At 39.2% G+C, this 23,112-nt stretch overlaps 1 protein-coding gene across 1 annotated transcript; it reads right to left on the bottom strand.

The window, feature by feature from the left end:
- Positions 1-7,911: 7,911 nt before the first annotated feature.
- rxfp3.2b (relaxin family peptide receptor 3.2b) lies at positions 7,912-11,542 on the bottom strand. The gene is made up of 2 exons (XM_086089108.1): positions 10,449-11,542; positions 7,912-10,358 (listed from the first exon to the last, which is right to left on the bottom strand). Exons 1-2 carry the CDS (start codon positions 11,262-11,264, stop codon positions 10,071-10,073), a joined length of 1,104 nt encoding a protein of 367 aa, XP_085945234.1. The 5' UTR covers positions 11,265-11,542; the 3' UTR covers positions 7,912-10,070.
- Between the last annotated feature and the right edge of the window lie 11,570 nt (positions 11,543-23,112).

Genomic DNA, 23,112 nt, shown 5'->3' with positions numbered 1-23,112 from the left:
TCACACACACTTCATATAAACAGATGTATGACAAAAATGCTATTATAAATATGGACAAAATAGTTGCATACGTGCCAAATACACAGTCATTAAAATATACATTGTTTGTGGTGTATATTTTTTTTTAAATAAAATGCTTTGTTGCATTTTGTATTAATATGTATTATTTTACATTGTAAAAACAAACTAAAATGTGACATAAACTGACAAAGGCACATGGAAATAATAGCAAACAGCCTTTGGAATGAAGATAATTGGCTTGCTTGGCTTAGCCGCTTTCCAGCGTTCTTAACTCCATAAGTGTTAGACTCCTCCAGGTATAAACAAGGACACTTTCATTATTTTTTGTGTGTGTACATGTGCGAGTGAGCATCACTGCAGTACTTGACCCAATCCTACTGTGAGAAACAAAATGGCCTTCTTTTGTGCCTTCTTGGAGTAAGTCAATACAAGCAGAACTGCATTAATGCCAAACACTATGCAGTTTGTGCTGTTGCAAAGTTTTTACGGAATGTGATTCATCATCATCTGTTGGCAGAGAGTACCCACGCAAGACTACAAAAGCAAGCTTTATTTGATTGCATTGTCTTCACATATTTGTCAGAAACCAAAACAAATTGCTTTGTGTTTGTTCCTCAACAACGTCTCAGATCTGTCACTAGAACCTAATCTGACGTTGTCTGCTGCCTTTATGCTGATCCTTTGTTTTGGCTTTTACTTTGTGAGTCACTTTAATCACTGCTTCCCAACTCATCTACATCAAATAATTCACCGCCATGCTTTACAAGAATCGTCTTGATTTTGGGAAATGTTTAAAAGCCTTGAAAACCTTGGCGGCTTAGACTAACCCCTGTGGAATTTGCCTTCACTTTGGATTTGCTCAAAAGGAGAGTAAAAACGAATGCTAATTAAATGTGAGAAGATTTAAAACAAACTGCTGGCGGGCCTTGTCGCACCACTTTGCACTTTGAGTCAAAGAAAGGCATTGTAGCATGAGGAGCCCAAAGTCGCCTTGGTTGCTGCACTTTATCTTAAGTTTAGTCCAATGTAAAGAGCCCCAAGAGATCAGTCAAAAAGTTTCTCTCTTTCCATTCACTTCCTATAGTTCTATAGCCTCTCAGGGCGCATATAAACAAACAACTGCTCACATTCAATATAGAGTCTATATAAAAATATTAATTCAAATAAAATAAAGTCCAATTAATAATAATAATAATAATAATAATAATTATAATAATTATAATAATTATAATAATTATTATTATTATAATAATAAAGTAAAAAAAAAAGGTCCAAGTCGAAAGACAAATGCGGTATTATCACAGCTTGCTCTTGTAAATTCCATTAGAATAACGATCATCAAGTGAAAATCAGAAAACACAGAAAATCAGAGCACTCGTCTATGTAGAACAAAAAAAACTTGCTGCAAATAGCCGGAATCCATTTTCCAAATCATTTTGACCTTGATTTTTCTCGTATCTCCCCAGCCAAAACAGATCCCGGCACACTTGCTTGATCTTTCACTGTCTAAAGCTGACGATAAAACAAAGCACTCCGGGCGCGGTCACACAACGGAGAGCAGCAAAACATATGTGCCAGCAGGGGGAAAAAAGCGTATTTCCTAAATAAAGCACGTTCCCTTGTGAGTTTGAGATGGTAAGTGTGTCTAGTTGTGTAGATTTTTGTTTTCCTCAGTGGTCTTTACTTTTTTTTGTGATGGATGGCTGTAGCAATCTGAAACAAGAGTTAGACTTATGTCAAGGCAAAAGTGGAAGAAGAAGAATCTTAAACTTTACAACGTGATACCTGAATGGGCCCTGCCATTGACCCTTGAGGAATGCCTCAGGAGGTTTTAATCAACATTGATGTTCCCTTTCTATGCAGTCGTAAAATGAATACATTCATATACTGAGCTTGCCATTGAAAACGTGTACAGACTCTATTGCGATAGTTCTTGGATTACACGGCCACTCCACTCTTTCTTACAGCAGAGTTTCATTTCCACAAAACTGATTTAACAAGCCCCACTGCCGCGAATTTTCCTACTCATTAACGCTGCAGTGCAATGCCAGGATGTGATAAATGATAGAACCAGTATGCCTATGGAGGATCCAACTCAGCAGCCAGCCAGCCATTGGGAGGAAATTGACTATGGGTGTAATGATACGCCAAAAGTCCTGGTTCGGCACGAAGGAAATGGTTTGATTCACATTCAGGCAATACGATGCAGAACATTAAATTGCTTATCTTTTGTGTGAACAGGAACACATTTAATACATTTAGAATTAAGCATTAAAAATGGTTAGCATGGAATTCTCTGATAAATTAAAGATTCTCCAAAAAGTGTATACAAAAAAATTGAAATAGGAACTTACATTTATTTACACGTTATTTTGTGTAACATCAAAGTTTCTTATGTTTTTAGAAAAATGTACGATGCAATAAAGTTTTAGCATTCTGAAAGGGGAAGTTCTATGTAGTCACACTAGTCTAAATACGGTATTTTAGTTAATATTGTGCTAGTGGAATATGAGTTAAGCAGCAAAATCCATCAGCTTTTATCTATATCAGAATGCGGCCATTTTGCCACTTGCTGTCGTGTGAAAATGACATCACAGTTGCTCAGGTCTCAGGTAACAACCAACCACAGCTCAGTTTCAGAAAACAGGTGAGCTGTGATTGGTCATTGCCTGAGCTCTGAGCAACTGTGATGACCTTAAACATTTCTTTACACTAATATGTTATGTGAACTCACTAGTCCAAAACATGACATTGTGATTAACATTACATTTGTAGAATATGAGTTATGCAGCAAAATCCATCCGTTTGCTGTGGACTGATGATGACATCACAGTTGCTCAACTGTGATGTCATCATCAGTCCACAGCAAGTGGCAAAATGGCCGCCCCCTGAGATGGATAAATGAGTATGGCGTATCTGTGAGGGAGTCTCTTCTCAAAGACTTGTTTCATCCCCTTGAGGACACCAAAAGGAAATTCCACCTTGAATCTTCCCGCAGTGTCAAACGGATTTTGGGTCTGTTGCTTGATGCTGCTTGACGTCTGATTTGATCAACTTTGAAAAAACTTTCTAGCCCCCACTCAGAGCCCAAACTATCACCATCATAAAACATTTCTTAGCTGTACAGACAAAGTCCAAGCATTAATGTTTTATACCTCATTCGTTACTCAGGATCAGGCTTGTTTTTGGCAGCCATCTTAGTTTTTGTCTTAGTTTCAGTGTTTGTTTGTCACATTTTAGTCATTTGATAATAGTTTTTTGTCAACAAAAAGCTCAAAAGATTTTTGTCGAGTTTAAATAAATAAATAAATATCACAAGCCAATTGTTGAGTAACATTATACCATATACACTGTATAATAAGTGTCCATTGTTGTTGTTGTTCATTTCTCTGGTGCATGTGTGTTCACCACGCTTATATGGGTTCAGTCACTGCGGTCCCAAAAATTGGGAGGGCTCATACTGCTGAGGACCAGGGTGCTCCAATGAGCACCCTGAGGAAATGCAGATGTGGAAAGCATGAATTGAGCTTAAATAACGAGGACATTAGCATCCCAAGTGGAGTTATTATAGTATTTAGGAAAGAAGCTGGCATCAGAGTAGATACGAGCCAAGTTGAGAGTCAGCCCAGTACTGATGAACGTATTGTGTTGTGGCCTCTTTATACTCACAGATAATAATATTCTCTGGCTCTGGGAGTGAAAATGCAATTCACTGCTGACGATGTGAATGTACAAGTGCAACAATAAAATGCTTCAAGCGGTTGCCAGAAACTCTTGAAACTTTCCTTCCCAAGTGTGTGTGTGTGTGGTCTTGCTTTTGTTACATTGTGGGGCCAACATTCCGGGATTTCACAGAGTTGTGGGGCCCACCCGTTCCCGTGGGGCCATTTTTCTGGGCCCCACAAGTTTAGACCTCTTTTTGAGGGTCAAGACTTGGTTTTAGAATTTAGGTTTGAATTTGGTTGTGGTTGAGGTTAAGGTAAAGAATAGGGGTAGGCAATCATTTTTACGAGATGGCTCCACAAAGATAGTAAAACAAACCTGCGTGTGTGTGTGGTCTTGTTTTTGTTACATTGTGGGGCCAACATTTCGGGATTTCACAGAGTTGTGGGGCCCACCTGTCAGCGTGGGGCCATTTTGCTGGGCCCCACAAGTTTAGACCTCTTTTGAGGGTCAAGACTTGGTTTTAGAGTTTAGGTTTGAGTTTGGTTATGGTTGAGGTTAAGGTAAGGAATAGGGATGATAGGCAATCATTTTTGATGTTTGGGTTTAGGGGAAGGGGCTAGGAAATGCATTATGTCAATGAGATGGCCCCGCAAAGACAGTAAAACAAACCTGTGTGTGTGTGTGTGTGTGTGTGTGTGTGTAAGATATCATGGGGATAGAGGTTCAAAGTTGAATGCTCCTTGCGACGATTAATGGAGTATTACCTTGGGAGATATCAAGAAAAATATTTTACTCTGGGAGGGAGCTGTCCTTCCAAATGAATTCATGAAGGAAGTTTACAAAACAAATGTAGTTTTAATAAGGAAGTGGATACCAACTGTGAGAGACCCACAATAATAAGCTCCCTGTGTTCATGGCATCATCATCCCGCAGAGCGCAAACAGCTTGACACCTCACATGTGAAGGGTATATAGGAAGTGCCGCATGCGTTGTTTGATGTAAATGACTTTTTCATGTTCTGCGGCTGACTGGCCGGTGGATGGGCGGGGCCTCCGGCGCACAAACTGCTCCCTTTGGAAAAAAATAATAAAAATATATTGGGGTTATATTCTGGGCACACGATCGTGACAGACTTACCATGAACATGCTCACCTGCCGCTATAATTATTTCATCAAAAGCTGAACAATTCAACACAGCTTCCTATTGCCTATTGGTGTCTTACTAATTAAATGTTCCAGTCATGTGTGTTAGACGCATCATTAGGTTTCAGAGAAAAGAAAGGTCAGCGCCTTGGACGTCATGCTACCTCCTATGATGGCTTCCTGTCCCGGGGGAGCTTAAATGAGTATTGATTAAATAGCCTTATGTCAATGATTTGTCTTAAGTTTTTACTTCATTCGTGTGCCTGTCTATTCTTGGTCAACAGCAATAGACAACTCTTGTCTCAAATAATGCAATTTAATTGAATAAGTCTAGCAATGCCTTGTCCAGCATCTTACCTTGAAGGCCCCTTTCTAAGTAACTGTATACGTATGTATGTTTGTGATCACGGAGCGGCTCAGGGTTTAGTGTAAGCGTGACCGCAGCTGTGTTGTTAATTAGAAGACCTTATATACTGCCTTCAGTGCGTTTGTTCTGTACAACCTCTCGTCTTTATTGCAAACAATAAACTAGAAATCCAACTTAACGTTTTCTAAACGGCTCATCCTGTTCAGATCGCATATATATATATATATATATATATATATATATGAGGAAGCTAATGTGAAAATTCTCTTCGTGCATGTTGGCTGTTGACGTGGAAACAAAACTAATGAGGTCAGGTTAAATACAGGTCAGTTGTAATGACATGAGTTGTTTTGTTTTTTTTAAGCTTTGTTTTTGTTTCATTCAATTGTCCAAAGGGAGTAAATACTTAAAAGCAAAAACACGTCAGTCCTAAGCCACTTTTCACAACTAATTCATGATCATTCTTTGTAGCTTTTGGAGCTGTTATGCCAGAGGCAAGGAAGCTGGTCCTCTGCTATGGCTCGTCATGCTGGACATAAATTGTGACTCGCTCAGGTGTGGCTACAGTCTCTAAACAGGTGAAAACAAAACAACAAGAACAAACTAAAACAATTCAGGGAGAGTGGTCACTCCATTTTTCATTGTAGTATAAAAAATCAGTTAGTTTTAATTAGCTTTCAGAGCAAGTTTCTTAGTTTTTCTTTTTAAAAGCTTTTTTCAAAAATGTGTTTTATTTATTTTCATATGGAGTATTTGTGGAGTGAAAGATAAAAAAAAAAGGTCACTAAGTATTGTACAATAAATTAAACTCCAATTCTCAAACAATTGACCTGGATTCTTCTGCAAATTTAAAATCAACCCTGAAAGCTCAAGCATGCATGATAACCGACAAAGATGAAAACGAAGGACGTTTTCGTTGTAATAATAGTCCGTTTCAGTTAGCTTTAGAAACCTAAGATGTAGTTACAGTTATTCTTCAAAAATATATATTTTAATCTTATCAATGAAAATTATATTTAATTTTTTTCCCATTATTTTTAATTAACTTTGATAACTTCAGTTGGGTCGTCTTTACTTTTAAAATCTGAGCACAAAAGTGTCATCTTAATTCACTACTCCCCCTCACACATGTAGTCAGCCTCTCATTAGTGTCACTTTTTACCGTGTGATGACCTTCTCGTCATTCTCCCATACAGCGAAATGAACAGAACTTCCTTCAGAAAAACCCTCTCCCTCACTTTGATGTCAGATTAGAGATATCTTTTGCAAATGTGTGAAAATTTTCAACGTCATCAACGAGGGTGGGAAAGCTACTGTTAGAACACATCACATGGGAATCAATGTGGATATTCGGAGATTTTACTGGAGTTAAAGTGGAATAAAGTGGAAAATTCACAATTTCAGGTTTGTCGGTAACAGTTCTCAATAGATGGATTCCAGTTTACATTTTTGTTCATGTAGTTTAATAAGAAAGAATGCAGAAAATTCATCAATCCATCCATCCATCCATCCATCTACAATTCTGCTTAGCTTCTCGCCACGCCAGGACACTACTGTGTCGCAGGGGCCAAGCAGCCATGAATCTCATCAGTGCGGAACCTTCATCACACACAATATGTTTGGTGAAGAGCCGTTCTTGTAGAGCTGAAATATTAAAGTTTCACATTTTATGGTGAGTCGTCAATTTCTTTCTGTCAGTTTTCTCCCTCTTGCAATGACGACCCCCCCCCCCCCAACCTCCCATCTAGTTTACTGTTATCCGTCTGTGTAGTATAAGTGGTATGGATTTGGTAGCAATCAGAAAAAAAAGCTCTCTGGAAGGACTGCTGGAAAAATTCCAAACAAAAATGGCAGACTTCCTGTGTCTTCTCAGGCATGGCTTTTTGAACCAATTTTGTGTAAGGTAAATTACCAGGAACTTGCTTGAGAGGCTGAATTTTTCCCAAAACTCCATGGAGCCCCGACTTTTTGAGTTTTTGAGTACAATAAATCTGACAATTTGTGGGCTATGAATAATAACCAACCACCAAGAAAATAGGAATCACACTGCATTCTCCAGCCCTCATAATAAAAGAACATGATATTGCTTTTCAGCACATCCAAATATGTTCAAAATAAATAAACCAGTAAAACCACATCTTCTCTATGCAGCTCAGTAGTTTTTAATTTGCTCAAGGTCAGTGACTTTTCACACTTTATTGACATCAATAAGCCGATCCAATTAAAAAAAAAAAAACCATCTAATTCACCCCTTCCATTCATTTTCAAAAGCTGATGACAAACAAGCATTCACATCTATCGACACTTTAGAGTCCTCAATTAACCTAACGGATGTTTTTGGAATGTGGGAGGAATCCAAAAGTCCCATGGGCAACGTTCATTAGCCTTATTATTTTTAGTCGCGAGAAGTAATACGTGAGTAGAATCAAAAGGCCCACGCTGGATTTTGCTGCACAGAATAACAAAGAAGTGGAAACTTGTAATTGCGTCGCTGAAACACTGACACATTTTAATAGCTCGGTACCCTTTTTCCTTTCATTTCCTATTTTTCTTTGGTCTTGTTTGACTGAACAAGGCACAGCGGAGTCCGATGCCTCCTCAAGGACGGCCAAACTATAGGCTACAGCTGAGTCCACAATGATAACGCCTCACAATGTTGACACAAGATTTTATTTGCTCTTTTCATTCAAAAGATCACACATGAATGCTTTTTTTCTTCCATTAACCAACACCGAAAACAATACAATATAAAATAAAATGTTATACATGTGAACAAGAAGCATTAAGCGTTAGGTGTTTGTTTAATGAATTTTACTCATTTTAATCTGCTGGCAAAGCCAAAATTATATGGTAAATTTATTTGAGTCAAAGTGATTTTCAATTTAGTGAATGGGCATATTTTAGCTGGGAAAAAACACAATTAAGCAACAAAAGACTGTAATGTAAAACATTTGCACACACACTCAAATGAATAAATAAATGAATAAATAAAAGTGGATTTAGAATCACTTTGTCAAAGAAATTGCTCACATTTGACCCCTTTTTTTTTATTGCTCGCTTGAGGAAAAAAAGCAATGTGAAATTACTATAACAGACAGCCAGCTTTGCAGACACCTATAATGAGCTTTATATTTACCACATTTGATTAATTTGATCAGCATAATGTAGCACATTAGAGAAACTTCTTTAACTCAAACTCCGTTTTTGACCATTTATAGTGTTATAGCTAAAACCTATCCATTCAACAAATACAAATTCATCTGAACTCAAAAATTGTGTTCAATTTGTTACAATCATATTTATTTATTTATGTAATTATTTATTTATTTATTTCTAATCTATAACCTATTCTATGTGTGCCCCCACTAGTCTAAACACGGTGTTCTGATTAATATTATGCTTATGGCATATTAATTAAGTAGCAAAATTATCCATCTCAGGGGGCTGCCATTTTGCCACTTGCTGGCAGCTGAAGATGACATCACAGTGCCCAAGCGTTCATCTTGTGAACATCGCCATGACCAGTCACAAAACAGGTAGCCAGGTAGGTAATTCAGCTCTGAATTCACTTTCAGGGTTTTTATTAAATTTATTGTTGGCATGTATTGACATGCATTTAACATAATCGCTCATATTATACAGTAAGTTGGTTATCATCACACTTTTCCACTGTCCCATCACTGGTACCCTTTTGTAGTTAAAGCTACTGAACGCAGAAAATTCAATTTTGAATTGCCACTGCCACCTGTGGTCAGAAAATGAAACTGCACCCTTCTTCACATACGCAATTTCACACATCACATCTACAGACAAAGGGCGGGAAACTCGAACCCGAATGGAGTCTAAAAGTTTGGGCTGCAGGTGGCGGACACTTAATAAAACACTTTTTTTTCAAGTTTATGGGATGTCTGCATTCAGTTTCATCCCATAAATGTAAACATGTAAAAAAAAGACAAAAATGGACATAAGTGTTTTTCACAGGACATTAAGGATATTCAAGTCCAAGTAGAGTTTACTACTGTTTTAGTGTAGTTTAGTGATTATGATTTATGTACAAATTACGGTTTCTCCGATGTCAGAGGAATGGAACGACAATGTTTAAAAACTGTTCATGACCCTTGTTTAAACTTTTCTAAAGTTCTTAGTTTCTGATAATAAACTGAATAAACTCGACATTTAAGTGAATGAAGTCCATTGACTTTGACTGCTTTTTTATTCTCTTTAAATCTAGTAAGTTTCACAGTGCAGCATCTTTTGATTATGTTAAAGCAATGCTCGATTTCACAACATGAAACAATGCTCACCAACACAAAGAAAGACAAAGAACAAACACTGCAATTGCAGGAACCCGGACAACTTTGCATTGCTTGAGTTTTTTTGTTCACAACATCCGTCGTGACGGGCTCCTCACAGACATCCCCGCTCCTCAGCCAGAGGGATTTTGCTGCAAAAATCTTGATACTTCACCTCTCCCCGCTGGCAGAGGGTTAAGCAAGGATTACACGTTGTAACCGTCGAGCTCATCCCAGATGAGTGGCCGAGTGTGCGGCATCTCTCAAAATCTCATTCATGATTGACATTGATACATATTCATGATTACATTCCGAGGGGGCCGTCACAAGAGGGACAAATAGACAGGGCGAGAAAAAGTATGAGTGATTATATAACAGCGCAGTCTTGGAGGAAAAGGGGAAAGTGGGCCGCTTCCCGCTGCGTAGGGCATGATGATTATTCTCACAAAAGCGGAATATAAATAAAGGTGTTGGCATTCACTGGGTGAGGCCATCTTTTGCAAATAAACATTGGTAGCCGCTTCCTTCGCTTGGAAAACGGATTCTAAGCCGTCTATCTATCCGTCCATCTGTCCGGCCTCTCACGCGTCCATTTGGACCAGCACCATGACGGGTGGCGCCTCTGCCACTTTGCCTTTGCGCCGTAGCAGATGAGCCAGACCTCTGAAGGATGGCGTGGTGTGGAGGACAATCTCCTTGAGACCCGCCCGGAACTCGCGGCGGATCAGGCAGTAGAGCACCGGATTGAGGCAGCTGTTGGTGTGCGCCAGGCACACGGTCAACGGGAAGGCGTAGGCTTGCGCGTTGTAGAACGCCTTGCTGAAGGGCACAAGGTCGAACTTGATGAGCACCCCCCACAGTGTCAGCGCCTGATTGGGAAGCCAGCACAGAAAGAAGGACAGAACCACAATCACGATTGATTTGGTGACTTTGGAGCGGCGCTTTTGGCGGCCTTCCACCTCTGGGCCGGCGGCCCCTGAAATGCGGCGGCTGAGGACGAGGCGCAGAAGAAGTAGGTAGCAGACGCTGATGATGATAAGAGGGATGAGGAAGCCCAGCAGGACCTTTTGCAGATGGTACAGACCCAAAAGAAGTTGCGGGTCCCAGTTGGCCGTGTCCGGGAAGCGAACCAAGCAAAGTTCCTCGTCCGACACTTGCGCGGTGGTGGAGTAGATAGCGTGAGGCAACGTGACCAGCAGAGACACGGCCCAGATCCCCAGGCTGGTCCACTTGGCCCGGGTGGCCGCCGCCCTCTTGCTGTGCATCTTAAGCGCCGACGAGATGGAATAGTAGCGCGCCACGCTCATGGCCGTGAGGAAGAAAACGCTGGCGTACATGTTCATGATAGTCACCGAGCTGACGATTTTGCACATGACTCGGCCGAACGGCCAACGGAAGTCCAGCGCCGTGTCCACCGCCCAGAAGGGCAACGTCAGCACGAACTGCAGGTCGGTGATGGCCAGCCCCATGACGAAGCAGTTGATGGACGATTGCTTCTGCCTGTAACGCGAGTGGAGCAGATACAGCGCCAGCACGTTCCCCACCAGCCCCAGCGCGCAGACGACGGAGTAGACGCACGCGATCATCACCCGCACCGCCAGGCTGGAGCTGTCGCCTTGGAATTCCGCGCTGGATTCCCTGGTGAGCAGCTGCAGCCAGCAGTGAAGCGACAGGTTCCCGCTGGAACTGGCGCTACAGTTGCCACCGTTGTCCTCAACCAGCATTTGCTGCTCACATGGCTCCGGAGCCAGAGTTTGAACTCCGGTCTCGTTCATATCGGATCCAATTGGTCACATACCCCCCGTCAGGGCAAAGTTGGACTGCCGGGGATCAGGAAACAGGAGGCAAAAAGGCGTCAAAGCACTGCATATTGTTGGTTTATCTGTGTCAGGTTGTTATGAAAGCTGCCTCCCGCTGCGATGATCTTCGTCTCCTCCTCCTCGTGCGCCTTATCGCTTTGCCAGGGAGCGCGCAACAGCTCACCAGCGCTGACGCTGCTCGTCTCTTCACCATCTGGGCGACGGAGAGTCACGCTCCGATTCTCATTGCTACGTCAAAGTGCACAGGCATGTCCATTATGGGAGGGGTGGGTAATAAGGGAATGACAATTGGGGTAGCGGATGCTTTTGTCTGCGGTGCGTGGGTGTGCCTTTGAAAGGGAGCTCATCTGATGACAACTAACAGAAGAATTTACATCTCTTTGCTGTTTGAAAGTGATTACAGGAGTTGTTGAACAATATTTCTCACAATTCCTTTGAGTTACACTACTTTTGCCTTACTTTTCAGCTATTTTAACACAGATACAGAACATTTAGGCAGAAAATATATATTATATTATAGAAACATGAAACTCGGACAGAATGATTACAATTATAATACATAGTATAAGAATAATCTAAAAATATTTATCTAATCCTCCAATATCGCGATTGTGATTTAATATATGATTATTTTTCTTCAAAGTCCTCTTCCCATATATATTTTTTAAACAGCAAAAGTGATAAATTAGTATGTATTAAAAAAAAAATCACATTCATTATACACAAATGTTTTGGTCTAATAAATTGGGCCATGTTAAAATAAAGGCTAATGAAGATGAACAATTAATTAATATGAAAGACAGTTTATCGAATTCTGTTAAGCACTCACTACGACAACTTTCAAAACCTACCAAAATTCAACCAAACAAGTAGAACATATATATATATATATATATATATATATATATATATATATATATATATATATATATCTTTTTTGCCCCACTGTATATGGAGCATTTGAAGAAAAAAAAAGAAAGATAAAAGTGTTATCTATGTAAGGTTGTAAGGAGAGGAAAAAAACAAACAAGAGGAACACTTTCCAGTGTGATGCGTTGCATTACCACATTAATAATCATCTTCAAACGAATTATTTTCTGACATTGTCACTCAAAACTCAGCAACTCGGTCTTATTAAAAAATTACAGATTTTTGTTGTTGCATGTCATTATTTATTATATCCAAAAACTGCTTCAAAGCTTTGTTGTTGTGCTGCCAGCTAAGAAGCTGTTGAAAAATCTACACTGTAGATGTACACTTGTCAACTAAGCTTAGCGTGATCCAAAATGGAAGCCATGTGCAGATGACATTCTTCATTAAAAAAGAAACTCACACACTTACTGGATTGAAGTCCTTAATTTTAAATTTGCTGGGCTTTAATTCATTGTGACTCATTTCATGTCATCTTAGCGACCTGTAAAAAAAATCCACATTTGTCGACATTAAGGCCATGGCAGGTCTTACTTCATGAGTCACTGAAGCTGTAAAAGCAGCTAATATTTCAAATGGAATTTAAAGCAATTACCGTATGCCATATTGAAGGACGCCACAGACTGTATTCTAAAGTTTTTCCACATGCTTGCATTAATACCAAAGCTTTTCGTGATACAACACGTTATCCTCATTTGCCTTCTAACATGGAGAAAAACACACGATTAAAATTTGGATGAAAAATACAGCCTGAAGTTCACATCATATTTTGAGGTTCAAACTACATCAACACAAGCCTCGCTCGACCTCTTTTCAGCTAGCATTAGAAGTGAACAGAACCTTTTCCATTGTCTTTTCTGCAAGGACACCCTGGCTGGGACGTTGATGATTTAGTAGAAGCGTTTCTTCTGTGAAGTCATGTTAAGCCCTTTTATTGGTTTTATTTTGGTGTTTATTTATTCATGATAGATATTATGTGAATGATGTTAGCTATTCACGCTAGTTAGCAACATGTTTAGCCATGGCACTGTTTTTTTAAAATTGTATTTTTTATTTTTTAGTAAGTTTCTATTTACTGATTTCCTTCCCATTCCCAATGACTTTGTCGGACTCTGAACTTAACAGTGGGAGAAGATGTATTCTTATCTGTGTTACTTTCATGAGAGAAAGGGCAACGGGTTTGTACATTTGCTATCTTTAATGGGAGGGCCGGTCTCTGCCGGTCGGAAGAAGGGAGTCACAGGCTTATTATTATTGTTTTTCTCTAATCTGATTTATACCCATGGGAACAGATTCTCTTGTATTCACTGAGTTGTAACCAAATGTACTGTGGGCTGAGGGTGGAGACATTTCGTATTCGCCCACTTTTTAATAAATAAGGATGTGACGGAGAGCCGGTCACAGAACCTGATAGAACACGGCTTCAGTGTCGTCAGCCTTTTGTCATCAGAAGCTTCTGATAATTATTTACCTTTGCAAAGGGACTTCTTCACCAGGATCTCACCATTCAGTTAATTGAACACGCAAAGAGTACAATACTTAATATTGCCTACTCTAACACTGTGTTAGCTTTTCAACCTAGCTAGCCATGTCACTGGTTTTATTTTGTTTAGTTTCTACTTTGTGTTTTTGCGTTTGTGTTTGATTTAAACCAACTTTTTTTTTTGTTAACAAATGACCATGATTTGACTCTTGTATCTGGTGTTGTGCCTTTCAGTCTGCTACATTAGCTGCTTGTGCTAGCCGCTAACTGGTTTGCTAGCTTATGCTAGTCTCTTGGGATCAAGAAGTAGATTGGCATACAGTATGGTTTGCTATGTTTTATAACTTAGAGCTAATTACTTTCAATATAACGGATCTTAATGTAAAATGTATTAGTAAAGGTCGATGAAACTGTGGTCTTTGAGGTAGCACTTAAAATAAACCCTTCGTGTACCTGTGAGTTGCACCCGTAGTGATTGACACTTCGACAAGGCTGGATGGAGCCAGATGTGACCATATGCCGTTTATAATGTGTGACCTACGATTTGTTCCTCTGATTTTACCTCATGTGCATGGCAAGTAGGACCCTCGATTGTTTGACATTTACATGAGAGTGGCAGTTTGCGCAAATAGAAAGAAATGGTGCAAGGCATTGCAACATAAAGCATTTAAAGGCTCGTAAAAGTCAAAAATAATGTTGTTGCACGTCTTTTTTGTTGGTGGTGAATGTTTTCTTTTGATGCCGTGGAAGCTACGGCCATTGTGACGCGTGGTGGCGGCGAGCCCATTGTTTTTCTTTTGGCTTAATAAAGTGAATCCGTGGACTGCCAATCCTTTTGTTGCTCTCATGTTTTTTTTGCTGACCCCAATAGCCGATCGGCCCGCGAGCGTTCCAATGTCATAGGACAAGATTTAATTTTTTCTTACATTGTTTTTCACCTTAAGTTTGCTGACCAAGGAAAAAGGCTGCCAAGTCAAATTATTGTAAATTGCCAGAGGTGCTCGCCGCAAGCACTTACACTCGCATCATCTCACTATCAAGCGAACCGCTTGACACACTTGCTGACAAGTATGGCATTGCGGGGGCGGGGCTTTATAACTGATCACATCAAGTGTCACATTTGAAGAGCAGATTACAGGAATCGCACTGGAGACAGATGTCATCATGACAGTGGGTGAAACCAACGATGCGATATACCCGACAGGAATGCCGATGCAATGTTTCAAAAGGACCGGTCCGAATCACCACACCCCCGACCCCCAAAAAACATAATACTGCATTATGAAAAAGGTGACTTTTTAATTGCTTGTCCAGTATACACATATTTTGGTCTGTGGAATGCCGGCCCACCCAGCTGTGAAATTGCACAATTTGTTTTTGTGCAAACTGTCAGGAAATGCTTATTCAAGCAAACTGTTCAGATTTGGACCCGATTGTCACATGACAGTTGGCCGAAATGATATCATTTATCATGCCACACCCCTTAAAGGCACACTTAAAAATGTGTACAGTAATTACACTTCAAAAATTAGTTTTAAACAGTGACACCATTATTTGTTAAAAAACTATATCTACCATTGTTTTGGATAAAGTTCCACCATTTTATTGTTCTGGCCTACAAAGAACTAGGGCTGAGTTTAAAAAAAATCTAATAATCGATATTGAATCGATTTTTCTTGTCGAGCCTGATATAGATTCATAAAACATGAATCAATTATTTTATTTATTTATTCCCCCATGAATTAATAAGAAAATAGAATTGTAAAGGCCGATTTGTTTTGTATCGGTTTTCTTGAAATTTACTGCTCACATAAATTTAAGTATTTCTTACATTTATGAAATACGTGACTTATAGCACTTTAGTACAATTCAGAATATTTTTAATTTATAATTATTGAATTAGAATTATGAAAATATTTTCATTTCATCCTTGCTGATGTCAATGTTTGTGTAACCCGTAAGTGATTATAACACCTTACTTTCATTAATAAACTAATTAATTTGACCAGTTACTGCCTCCGCAATGTTTAATTTGGAATTGAATGTTTGTGGAGTTTTTTTCATGTCCTTGATATTTTGGAAGTATAATGTCCGATTTTTAATCAATATTGGCTGAAAATGAAGTTCATCGAATCTGGGTGGGTGGGGGTGGGGGTGGGGGTGTTGGTGGCGGTGGGGGTGTGTGTTGGGGGGGGGGGGGATAAAAATCGAATCGAATTGAACTCTTGAGAATTGAAATCAGAATCAATAACCAGCCCTACAAAGAACCACGCCAGAATCACCCCAAGAATTAAGCAGAGCTGCTGTGTTGGATGCTCATTACTGTAGATTAAAATGATAAACCCCATTTTGTCTGCATCTGAGTCGTCTGCACTGAGGTGAGGCCTGTCTTTTCTTATCTGCCGCCGGCCTGTGGGAAATCTCTCAACTTGCTTCTTAACTTCATATCATAATTAACAATAATGGAAAACAACCTCGGTGTTAACAATTCGTGACTTGCCTTTTTAACGGTAGAGTGAGAGGATGCCAATAGATCTGCAACAGAAGCGGAAAACTAATTTAGATGAATCGGTTTTGATATAAGCGGCTAGAAAGGAGCAGAATGGGAAGTTGAAGTTTCAAAATAGCACCAGGAAGTACTTTTATTCAGTACAGACTATAAGTTATTGTATTATTAATTATTCATTACGGCTTATAGAGTCTGAAAATTAATATCTTGTATGCGCCTAATCTTGCATAGGCAGGACTTGCAGAGTGTGGGGCTTCATTATCATGCTTTCCTGTTATCATATTATTGGGAAAGCTTCTTCTTTTTTTTTTAATCTTTGCAATATTCCATATAATACAGTACATCTATTTTCTATGGCACTTGTTTTTTTCAGGGCCACGAGTGAACTGCAGTCTTGACTGGTCAGCAGCCAATCACAAGGTACATACAGTACAAACTCGAGATCATGTGCCGTCAGGCCTTTTGACATTCACTTAAAGAGTCGTCAATGGTCAGGCTCCTTTATACTTACTGCATTTGCTGGCATTTTATTATGTTGCTAGGTCACTGCGCGGCGCCGACTGCCTTTTACTTCATGTCCCTCACACAAGATTCAAAACTGAGATTGAAAAGTTAAAGTGGTGGAGCCTCGCGGTCTTTTCAATGCTCTTCCTTCTGCACCTCCTTTTCAGTGGATATTTTTTTAAAAAGCAGTTGAAACACATTCTTTTTAAACAGGAATTCCACAAAGACTAGATTGTCAGATTTTGATTAGGTTTGTGTATTTTAACGTACTATTAAGTGTTATATGCTTTCAGTTGATTCTTGAAAGGATCTTCGTGCAGTTTGTCACTTTTTTTCTGCAGCAAAATATTTTGCTTCTTCATTCCAACGTTCAACAAGCGGTGTTTAACTTGAATCACCCACCATTGTCATTTCTCCTGTGTTTGTCTTTTTCATGTTGTTTTGATACATGTTTGTTCTGTAGATTGCAATAAAGTTTTCCGTTAACTGCCTGTGGCTGCGCTACAGCGCCACTCCAGACATGGCATATGCATTACAGCCGTTAAACATCCTCAGCGTCTTTTTTTTTTTTTTTTTTTTGGACACACGCAAGTCTTGAAATGCTTCTGTGTGTACGGGATTTGTTTGAGGAACGAAGCCGGCTTTGCTTCGGGGCCTGAATACTAACAACCTAACGAGACAACGAGCTACACCTGGCCAAGACTTGGCTGGCTGGAGGGACATGATTGGTCGACACAAGGGACAGGCTGTCGAGAACAGGTGGAAGCGAGAACCTAATGAGCAAGACAAGCCATAAAAAGGAGACACGGGGAAAACATGTTTAGCACATAAGTAAAAAAATAGATATTAAAAAAACAATAATAGTAATAATTATGATTAAAATGACCATCCTGTTGTATACAATTGATAATTCTGCTTAAACCAGCAAACCAACATGATGCAATATCTTTCACCTCTTTCAGTGCTTGGAATATTGCTGCTGAGTGCAAAATAAACAGAAAACAAAATCTGAGTATTACCTATATTAAATGACCTCCCCACGGTTTAACCGTACACTAAATAGAAATGCGCTCTGCATTCCCAAATGTTTTAAGAAGGCGATTGGCTACGTCTAAAGCTGATTTAAAACGCTTCCCACTCCCATGCGGCATCCGTTGCCATAACATTTTGTCTCACCCGGCCTACGGTTATGATACAATGATCAGAGGCAGAAATAATTTAAGTGACTTGAAGACATCGTCAGACTGTCAGCAGCCTTAATAAGAATGCGTTCATTCACCGTCCGTGCTTATTTCAGCTTTTGTTGTACTTTAGAATAATGACAGAGCCACTTAGATCTTTTTCCCTTCCATACATAGCCTAAGATGCTAAGTACAAACCATACACACCAATTAGTGTCAGGATTTCTGTTAGGAGAGCTGCACTTGTCTGTGTTTGGCAAATCAATAACTGCGGGTTCATCCTTGGATGCAGCGTGAGCCATGAAATAGTAATTTGTTTGTCTGTCAAAATGTAATAAACGTTGTTTAGAAAGCATGTACATTCATTATGTGTAATTGTAGACCCTGCAAAGCCATATGACTAAAAAGCGCCATCGGATTATTACCCCCCGCCTCTCTCATTTCTCGCATTCTTCTTGGATATTGGACCGTTTTAAACTAAAAACGGTGACACGCTGAGTTGTTTTGCAGCTTTTTTATATGTTGATAGTGTTTTGAAGGCAGTAGTTTTTTTTTTTTAAATCATTCTCTGCTGCACAGTAATTTGCAATGGCATTCCTATTTTTTTTTCATGGGGTCATTTTTATTGCCGAAATTTGTCTTAGCTGAGAACAAAAAGACTGAAACGCTTTGGTGCTCGTCAACATCTGAAGCAGGGCTCTTTTCAGCACTTGAGCAGTTTTCTTAGACACGGAACATTTTTTAACTAAAAGACGAGAAACCATTGTGTTAGTTTGAAGGTCATGGTGTTTTGAAGAATGAAAAGTATTTCTAAAGCATCCTGTGGAATTATTATTTTTTTCATTACTGGGTACAAGCCACAATTCTTAAAAACGCTCCATCACATTCAAAACAAAGAAAAACACCAAGGCTAAACAAAATGTTCTTATCCAGAAATATGTTCTATTATAAATATTACCGTGCTCCCAAAGACGTATTTATACGTTTTTATTGTTTTTGTTTGTTTTGTTTTTTTACGCTAGAGTATATAGAAGTCTTTGATGCAGCCTCTGATCTGAAGAGAATGGTAGAAGAAATGGTAGTCATAAAAAAACAGCCAGCAAGTGGCAGCAGAGTATAAGAGATCAACCAGGGCCATGTTGCAAAAAGCTTTGTGAATGATGATGAACTTAGCTATATTCTAATGCTAATTGCTGCAGAACGGAAAACGTTTTCATGATGCAAGAAGAGACTCTAATCTTTCTTCTGATAGGTTCCATGTTTTTATAGCAGTAGAACACAATATTCTGTGGGCCTTGCAAAATCTGTCAAAATTCAGTAAAACAGCCCCGAGTGAAGGTGGTTGCTTCAGTGAAAATGGCTGGGAGTGAATGAGTTAATGAGAACAAAAAAAAAGGATAAATAATCATTTATAATCAAGACACATAAAAGTTAAACTGATATGAGAATATTTTTCATGAGAATAATGTTGTAATATTAGCCAACTGCACAGACATGTAACTATGTAACATGCACAAATCTCCCCTAAAATGGGCACCGTTTAAAAGAATCCAGCAAAATTAATTTCCAGTTTGTCACTTTTAATTTCCTGTCTCACGTCACGCGGTCAGTTTGATATTTGGATAGCCCACAGAGTTGAGCAAAGCCGATAAGTGACGTCCAGGCGGCAGACAATTGAGGAGCAGTTAATTCCGGAGGATGACTAATGAGCTTGATCCTGTCTAATTACCAAATGGGCTGAAAGCTCGTAATTACACATCATACATCCCAAAGCCTGAAATCGAAAATCCTGGTGAGACTTGTGCATAAACTAATCCTTGTTGTGTGATTTGAGCAGCAGACAAGCAAACTTCCACCCGACCGTTTTCTATAGCACTTGTAAGTTGCAGCCTATTCCAACTGAGAGGCAGTGTACACCCTAAAGTGGCCTCCAGCCAATCACAAGGCAGCTATCCCTACTTAATGTCAACAAGCAGGTTTATTTGAATACATTTTCATATATAAGGCACACTGGGTTATAAAGTGCATTATCTTTGTGAAGCTGAATCATCATATGGTTTAATTGTACCGTTTATTTATTTGATAGATTTTAGCGCTATTATGCTAGGTTCCGACCGTACACGAAATATCGGATACACGGGCGTGGCTTTGAGCGGTGAAGAGAAGGTTATCCTCCTAGCAAGTTTGAACATTGCTAGTCAAGCTTGTGACCAGTGGTTGTGGTATTAATTTGGCTAATGCTAAATGCTATCTTGGTTTACAGTTCTAAAAAGTTTGGTGCTATGCTGTGCCGACTATGCTGTGCCGCGGGCAAAACATAAATGTTCAAAATAGTTTCACACTTCTGTCAGGTGTCATCCATCTTGTTTCCTTCCAAATCCCTCTTTGGCTCAACGTAATTGGAATAGGCATGTTGTTACTGAGACAGCGTCAAGTTTTTACTGTCTCAACCTTGAAACTTTAATCCCCATTTGTAGATTAAAGATGAGCGGATTTGGCCTTTTCACTTTGATGGACAAAATTCTTCTTATGGACCGCCCCCGCCTGGAGCGTGCTCATCTGGGTGGAGAAGCTCCTCGGAGAATTTGCTTAATCAAAGCAATGCGTTAGGGTCCTGATTGGAGAACCTTGCGGCCGAGACACTTTCACCCTGATTAAAAAGAAAGGGAGAAAAACGTTCTTCAATTTGCCATACGGTGGAGGGAGGAGCAGGCAAAGACGGAAAGAAGAAGGGTGGATAAAGTAAAGAAAGAGCGATACACAAAGATGTCTAAGAGAGATAGAAAAATGAAGCTGTTATCTCTGTGGATGATCATAATATTTGCCGGATCGATTCTATTCCTCCGCACGCATTTTCACAACCAAATGGAAAATGTGAGCTTAAACACCCTATGACTGAAACATTACTGAGGCAATAAGGGACCCAATACAAACATCGTGGTGTGAAAATTGCCTGCTAATGGAAAGGATTGCGCTGAAATGGATGAAATCTATATCGGTTTGGAGAAGACTGGAGTTATCAGGAATACTGCAGGCTACTGCTGTGGATTTTTAGGGTTACACAATAAAAAAAAAATAATAATAAACATTTTTTTTTTAAACAAAACAAAATAAAATAAAATAAAAATAACAAAAATAAATAAATAACAAATTAAAAAAATTAAAAAAATTAAATAAAAATACAGTTATAATCTCAACAGGAATAAATATGTAATTTACAATAGGGATTCCATGAGATTATAATTTATAAATTGTAAACTATAAGATTTTGCTACAAATTGAAAAAGGTGCGGATCCGACTGCATTGGGGTCCAGTGGGTTGGTGACCCATCAGATGTAGCTGCCAACTACAGCACTGGAGTGGAATAGAATCACCTGGCAGCTGGCACACAAATCTGTTTGGGCAATTTATATAAAGAAAAAATCTTGCCAGCATGAAAACTAACAGATGCCTTCGCTAGGTAAGAAAATCTCAGCCTGTGATGGTTGAGCTGAATGGTGAACCATGTTGCTAAGTGGAGCCCTGCAGGGATTTTGTGTGTTTGCCGATATTATCATGAGCAAAAGGTCAACACAATTTGTTCTTTGTATTCTCAAGGAATCTTTGCATGAGATGTACTAAGGATGTATGAATCCATTTCTGGTGTTATGTATTGTATTTGCGCTTCAAGTGTAAATGATGTTTACTCTTAAAGACCGTCTTCTTTTCCTTTTGGTTTGTTAGGGGTCGCCACAGCGTGTCATCCTTTTTCATCAAAGTCTATCTTCTGCATCCTCCTCTATTGCCCTCATGTCTTCCCTCACTGAATCCATCAACCTTCTCTCAGGTCTTCCTCTCACTTACCCTTCTACCCTTGTTTCAGAACACCCCACAGCTTGCATGTGACCTTCTATTTCCTGCTTAGCTAGAACTTTCTTCTCACAATTCGACAACTTTTTGTCTCATTTCAATGCAACCCTAAACCTCCTTTCGCCTTTAGGACCTGAAATAAGATTGTTTCCGACCCAGCGGGCAGCCAGAAACCTTTTATCCCAAAGCTGCTTGGTCATGCTGCATGCGCAAGCCTTTTCTATTCAGTAAATATGTCAACATGTCAATAAGTGGGCATGAAGTCTTGCGATAAGGGGTTGTCTATTCAACCTTTGGCCTCGTTTTCTGCTTTTCTATTGTCCCTTGTGACATATTTGCCCTTTGAGAGATGTCTTGTCTATACATCGGATCAGCGTGTTCCAGGTAGAACTTAAAGGAGTGAATAATGCTGCCTGGTGCAATGTTTAGACTTCCTACCATTTTGTGATTTTATCTCAGCCTTTTTTTTAAATCCATGAATCATCGATAAAAACATATTGATGTGTGTATGTTGCTCTGTAGATTTTTAGGTGATCATATTTAATTTTTTACAATACAGTGGTGCCTTGAGATAAAAGTTGAATTCATTCTATATCGCAAATCATCTTTTCTCATTAAAATTAATGGGAATTTCATTAATCCGTTCCCGCCTTCCCCCTAAAAAGTTTTGGGTAATGCATTTTAGTAGGGAGGGAAAAATACGGGGAAAATCTCACTTCATAATATTGCATCTTTAATTGTTAACATAAATTATAGTTAGTGTTAGCATTAAGCTAGTCAGTCCTTTCCTCAGGCAGTTTGGCCGTTTTAAATACAGAAGGTGTAATTCTGGTGTTCTATTTTTCGTTTGACAGTAAACTTCGAAAATCAGCAGAATGATGGCTTGTATCTGGAAAAGTCGTTCATATTTCAGAGTCCCACTACTGTACACATTCTTCAATGTTGTAGCATGTTGTGCAGCATTGAGGTTTACTGGAAAAACAAGAAGAAGAAGAAGAGGAGGAGGAGGAAACCCCTGGAGTATAGTTACCACCACATTTTGCCATTTTAAACATAATTCCCCTAAAGAGCAGAAAGATTATGTGGCTATTTTTTGTATGTAAAGAACTTTTATGTATTAAAAGTACAGGTAGCATCGGTGACTTGGTACTCAACTCTCGAGTACTCACACTGCTATCGCGCTGAAAAAAGTGATATCGCACATCCCTAAAATTGAACTTATTCACTGCCATTGACGGCTATTAACGTAATTTTTTTTAAACTATTTCTGTTAGTTTAAATTTTTTTCCACCTTTGTTAACAAGAGTATGAAAACCTAGGATTACAGATATACAATTTATGAGTAA

Source organism: Leptonotus elevatus, chromosome 11, assembly GCF_054856555.1.
Source record: "Leptonotus elevatus isolate MCC_2025b chromosome 11, RoL_Lele_1.0, whole genome shotgun sequence".
Lineage (NCBI taxonomy): Eukaryota > Metazoa > Chordata > Actinopteri > Syngnathiformes > Syngnathidae > Leptonotus > Leptonotus elevatus.
Note: the sequence above shows the minus strand (reverse complement) of the source record. Positions and strands in the feature narration are given on the sequence as shown.